Source organism: Venustampulla echinocandica (genome assembly GCF_003357145.1).
Source record: "Venustampulla echinocandica strain BP 5553 chromosome Unknown scaffold_5, whole genome shotgun sequence".
In the NCBI taxonomy this organism is placed as follows: Eukaryota; Fungi; Ascomycota; class Leotiomycetes; order Helotiales; family Pleuroascaceae; genus Venustampulla; species Venustampulla echinocandica.
In genome coordinates this window covers 564,336-570,335 of record NW_022474210.1, presented here as the reverse complement: position 1 = coordinate 570,335, position 6,000 = coordinate 564,336, and the positions used below count along the sequence as shown (strand labels likewise).

At 48.2% G+C, this 6,000-nt stretch overlaps 2 protein-coding genes across 2 annotated transcripts; one reads left to right on the top strand and one right to left on the bottom strand.

Annotated features, from left to right (window-relative positions):
• Positions 1–495: 495 nt before the first annotated feature.
• On the bottom strand, positions 496–2,397 carry BP5553_07102 (putative membrane-bound O-acyltransferase-containing protein 5; the record flags this gene model as incomplete). The annotated part of the gene is made up of 5 exons (XM_032015725.1): positions 496–974; positions 1,032–2,050; positions 2,105–2,204; positions 2,281–2,325; positions 2,376–2,397. The coding sequence occupies 5 exons, from the start codon at positions 2,395–2,397 to the stop codon at positions 496–498; spliced, it is 1,665 nt and encodes a 554-aa protein (XP_031867994.1).
• Positions 2,398–2,900: 503 nt separating this feature from the next.
• Positions 2,901–4,732, top strand: BP5553_07101 (putative vacuolar protein sorting protein VpsB; the record flags this gene model as incomplete). Its single annotated transcript, XM_032015724.1, has 2 exons — positions 2,901–4,040; positions 4,091–4,732. 2 exons carry the CDS (start codon positions 2,901–2,903, stop codon positions 4,730–4,732), a joined length of 1,782 nt encoding a protein of 593 aa, XP_031867993.1.
• Positions 4,733–6,000: the final 1,268 nt, after the last annotated feature.

Here is a 6,000-nt window from a genome sequence, read left to right as displayed (position 1 = left end):
CCCCCCTACCTACCCACGACGTATTTTTAGCAGCGAAATCCTACCTACCAGCTCCAGGGTCGCGGCGTGGTAACAACCCCTCCAATCTACATGGGTTTATCAAATGTACAAATATTACTTTACAGGGGTGGCAGTGGCCTCGGTACCGGATTTTAGAAAGAGAGGCACATCATTAATGAGTTTAAATACAGTTCATGCAAAAAACACGAGGTGGGTAGGGAGTATTGGTTCTGGGGATGGTGCGCTAGTAGTTTTATTTTAGATATGTAAATAGATATCTACCTAGTTACCGGGAAGCGGGGAGGTCTTGGGTTGCGATTATGATTTTATTGGATTCCATTGGTCCTGCTAGCTGGTAGCTATGGGGAAGATATGGGAAGAGCGGCTGAGTTTTATTGATTTCCTTCGGGTGGTGATCCATATCATGCTGTGAATGGAAGATGCTTCGGCGTCTTCCTTGGCCGTAAATGAGTCGTCAACACGAAGTCAAATTGCTCAGGCAGGCATCCCCGCCTTACCAACCACCGAGTCTCTTAACCCTGTCTTCAAACTCCCCCTCCTCTGTCTCGCTTCGAGCTCGGCCCTTACTTCGCCAACTAATTCCTCGAGATCCTCCTGTGGTTGGCCTGGCAGGCCGAGAAGTGGCTCTTTGTCCTCGCTATCTTGGCTAGCGGCCTTCTCGAGTTTACCATCTTCTGCTGCTCCGGTCCTGAGTAGATGTTTCTTGATTAGGAGGTCTTTGCCGGGCGAGCTAAAGAATGCCGTGACGGCAGCGGTGCCGATGACGCCGTAGAAATACACGCGTGTCCATACGAGCAGTGAGTCTGGGAGCGTGAGGAGGATAAATGGCGCGGTTACGAATGTGAACGCTGCTTGCGTTATGAACCAGGACGCGATGTCGTAGTAGATTTTGTTGGGGGTTGGGTTGGAGGTTTTGGGGTCGAGGAAGAAAGGTCGCAGGTAGCGGCGGCAGTCTGGATATGTGAATTAGTAAAGGGAAAGGGTATGATAGATCAGGGACAGAAACGTACTCTTAGCTGCGGTTTGCACGAAGCTGGCAAGGACAAAGGCTAGGTAGTAGCCTGGGTAGAATCCGTGCCAGAAGGCACTGGTAACGAATGTAGCCATGCTAGCTCTGAAACCAGGCTTCTTCCCTCGAGGCGTAACGCGAAGGTATATGTAGTTGCGAAGCCAATTATTCGTGTTCATGTTCCAGTTCCCTAGATAGGCTCGAGAATTCTGGGCAGTCTCTACACCCCAGGGGTTTACATTGCACAGTCTGTCCCAGCTGACTTTCCCGGTTGCAGGATCAATCCCTTTATATCCAAGACCAGAGAGGATACAGGCTCCCTCGGTCAAAGCCCATACACCATAGTACTTGAGTCGAACGGTAAATATGGTCATGTGGAGAATCCATATCCGGTGCAAAAGTCCATAAGGCGGAGCCTCCTCGCTCAGTAGTAAATCCTTCGAGTACCATCCGGAAAGTTGGAGGAACAAAAAGATCCAGAAGAGCCCCGTGGCCGCTTTCCAGGATGCGGGCCGTCCGCTTCGAGGGATTTTTCTCTTCTTGCGTGTGGGCGGCTTTTTCGAAGGATCTGTCCCTGGTGGGACTTCAAACATTGTCGTCTCGATCCAACGCTTGTAATCAACATAATCGAAGGCTGGGCCTGCGAAAAGCGACGGGAAGAATAAAATATAACCCGCGAAATCTAGCAGACTCGGCAGTTCCTTGATAGCTCTCTCCTTCTGATAAGCGGAAAGGTCCTTCTCGGGAAGTCGTCCATCTGCCACGTTCCAACAAAACGATGTGAGCTTTATGACGAGGATCATTTGAGCACCGGTGATGTCGACAGTGCTAGGAGAGTTGGCGAATTGTCTCGCCAGTTGGTTGACCGATAGATGTAGCATGCAGAATACGAAGCCAATCCATGGCATGAACGGTCCTTGTACATTTTTGGCGATGCAGTAAACTGCTATTGAGCTTACTGCCAGTGTCCGACACCCGTCCCATAGGTCGAAAAGGCCGACTAGGTAGAATATTGAGACCCTAAGAGAGGTCAGAAGGCACTTCTTGCGTCTTAAAATTTATATCTTGACTGACCCAATTATGAACAGATTCTTCAGAGCTGGCTTTGCATCGGGTACTCGTTTGAGCAAGGCAGCAAGTGGGTAGGAGAGGAGAAAGGAGGTAATGAGCTTAACTAGAATCTATGTTAGTCTATAGCAAACAGGTACAGACAGACATTCACGAGGAGGACAAGAAATAGGAAACCATACGCTCGTCTGGTGACGCTCCTATAATGCCAGCAACATACTGGAATGCTATTGACGTCAGATGAGGCTATGGAAAGATTGGATTGAGTAGGCCCTACGGATGTTAATGTATGGCAACATGGTGATGCTTTAGATATTTGGTTGTCGAGAATACTATCGTGTCTCCATCTGCGAGATTGATCCTGCGAGATTAATATACACCTAGGTAGCTAGGCACATGCTGTGTCGCGGACAAGAACGTTGGAGGGGAATCTGTTTTCTTGTTGAGGACAGCCTTGCTCGGTGTTGGTCCGTGCTGCAGCTTTGGGGAGACCGCCGCGCCGCGTCTCCTTGTTGTCCCTGTACTTCCTCGGTACCTATTCCACCTTGAATTACAGCTGATCACTCCCAAACGAAAAGCCTCAATACGAATTCCACCTTGCGAAGCTTCCATAATCACTGTCCTAGACATCTTTGTCGATACTGATTGCTGTTAAAGGTCTATATCCACACTGAACGACTGGAGCGCCCCGAGCTGGAGAGGGAGAGGCAGCTGTCACAAGGGGCACCGTAGAGGGGGAGATGACCGCATCAGGCGGACGTTGACCAAATTGCGCCGCTGAACATTCGGACGCAGAGCAAAGATGGACGTCGTCCAGGCTGTGGCGGGATACATCTCGAAGATGGTGTCTGCTGGGGATAGCGCCTCGGGGACACCATCCGCGAAGATGAAGATCCTCCTACTGGACAGCGAGACTGTATCGATCGTTTCCACGGCCATTACCCAGTCCGCCCTCCTAAATCACGAAGTCTACCTCATCGATCGATTGGACAATCAGAACCGTGAAAAGATGCGACATCTAAAATGCCTATGCTTTGTGCGACCATCAGCAGATTCAATCCAGTTCCTCATCGACGAATTACGAGAGCCAAAGTACGGCGAGTACAACATATATTTCAGCAACGTGGCCAAGAAGTCCTCTTTGGAGCGCTTGGCAGAAGCAGATGATCACGAAGTAGTCAGGGCGGTTCAGGAATGCTTTGCAGATTATATTGTCGTCAATCCGGATTTGTTCTCGATAGACCTTGGATTCCCAAAGCAGCGAATATGGAGTAACAGTCCGGATATGTGGAATACCGACGCTTTACATCGCGCAACCGAAGGACTAATCGGGGTACTGCTGTCTCTAAAGAAGAAGCCTCTTATACGCTATGAGAAGAACAGTCTCTTGGCCAAGAAATTAGCAACGGAGGTTCGTTACCACATCACGCAGGAGGAACAGTTATTTGATTTCAGGAGAGTCGACACACCCCCGATACTACTATTATTGGACCGAAGAGATGACCCCATCACGCCGTTATTATCACAATGGACATACCAGGCCATGGTTCACGAACTTCTCGGCATCCAAAACGGACGAGTGGACTTGAGTGAGGTTCCAGACATTCGGCCAGAGTTAAAGGAGGTAGTCCTATCCCAAGACCAAGATCCATTCTTTAAGAAGAATATGTATCTCAATTTCGGAGATCTTGGTGGCAATATCAAGGACTATGTCGAACAATATCAGTCAAAAACCAAAAACAGCTCCAACATTGAGTCTATTGCTGATATGAAACGCTTCATCGAAGAATATCCGGAATTTCGAAAACTTTCCGGCAATGTGAGCAAGCACGTCACTCTGGTCGGAGAATTGAGCAGGATGGTTGGATCAGAGAATCTCCTTGAAGTTAGTGAAGTGGAACAAAGTCTGGCATGCAACGACAATCATGCTAGTGATCTAAAGGTAAGACTCTCTACTGTCCCTTGCTGCTCATTTTGTTGACAACAAACCAGAACGTTCAACGGCTTCTCCAATCACCAACCGTTACCGCTGACTCAAAGTTAAGGCTCGTTGCCCTCTACTCTTTGCGGTATGAAAAGCACCCATCAAACGCACTTGCCGTGTTAGTGGATCTCCTGGGAGCGGCAGGGAATGTTCCACAACGGCGAATTGATCTTGTTGCAAAGCTTCTAATTTACCACTCCTCCCTCCAACAAACCCAGTCTGCCGGCGGCATCTCCGACATGTTCGAGTCGGCAGGGATATTTTCTGGAGCTCGAGATCGCTTTAAGGGACTCAAGGGCGTGGAAAATGTCTACACACAGCATTCCCCACGACTAGAGCTCACACTCCAAAACCTCATCAAGGGGCGTTTACGCGAGCAACAATACCCTTTCCTCGAGGGTGGTGGCTCTACTCGAGACAAGCCTCAGGACATCATTGTATTTATAGTGGGCGGTGTTACTTTCGAGGAGGCGAAAACCGTCTCTCAGATTAATGCCTCCTCCCCTGGGGTCAGAATAGTATTGGGTGGGACTTGTGTGCATAATAGCACGACATTTTTGGAGGAGATGGAGGATGCTGTGTCTTCGTGGCCTGAACCACCTCCTACAACTGCTGCGGGAAGGTTACGGAAAGAAACTGGGAGGCGATGAGAGGGGCCCAGTCACGAAGTTCGGGGAGTTTGGAGTCCGGGGTAAGGGAAGATATCACTAAAGCAATTGCGTTTCTTTCTCCATAAAATCGTTTGCAACAACTAGCGAGCAATGGCAAATCTCTGATTGTTGACATGCAACATAGTCCATCCCGGTGTTTGAATTGAATCCGGTTCTCAATAATAATTGCACAGTGACACAGTCCGGGTACTTTGGGCAATCCTGCCCCTATATCTTAGATACGATTATCAAGAGATTTCGCGGCCCAACAGACTTGCTTGTAGGCCTCGAATTTAAATTCACAGACCCATCCTTTCCCTTTTCCTCACCTGTATAAGAGAAGTCGTTCATGTATATTTAGTTTTGGACTTCCATTAACAAACTCTAGAAGCACTCGGTTCCAGGTGCATAGTACAAATCAGCTTAGATAACTCGACAAGAAGCACTAAAGAAGAACCGAAGCAGACTATCTGGACACAACTTGAATGGGGGTGACGAGTACCTGGTCTAGTGTCCAACCGACAAATTTGATATAACATGTCTAAAAATTCCAACTTCGCTGCAACAAACACGGTTGGCGTGCAGCGAATAAGTGCCAGCTTCCCTAATCACTAGTGGGCAAGATGTTTGGTGGTAGGATGGTTGTCAGGGCAAGAGTGGTTGTCACCTAGGGGACGATTGGCATCTCAAGGATGGTTGCCATCTAGGGAATAATTTCCTACAGCAACGAACGGGACCCTCTCGGTTAGACCTTTGGTATCTTTACCTTTCTTAATTTTCGTTACAATGGTTGTGTTATATCGTAATGAGTTACCGTCCTCCGTGAATTCTGCGTTTCGCCAGAGAGGGAGAACGAGGTGATAAAACAACAAATGAAAAGAGAAGTTGAAGCAGGAACTCTTTGTCAATGAGGATTACATGTTTTCCAACTAGGCCATAGGCGACATAAAGACATCATCTTCCGGTTCTTGTATTTTTGAGCACTTCGAACGGAAACAGGGAGGAGAGGAAGAGAAAATGGTGGGTGAATAGAAAAGATGGGAATATGTAGCAACACTAGTTGAGGAAATACCAAGGGACAGGAGAGAAGGAAGAAGAGAACAACGATGGAGGCGAGAGAGGTGACAATGCATAGCAAGATTAACACCTGATTCAACAATATATGAGCCGTCATACCAGCTTACCTACCTACGCTTCTTCAGAGTACCTAGGGAGGTAGGATAATAAGCCAGAATAGGGGTCCGCTTAATAACTCCGAAGATTGCCCG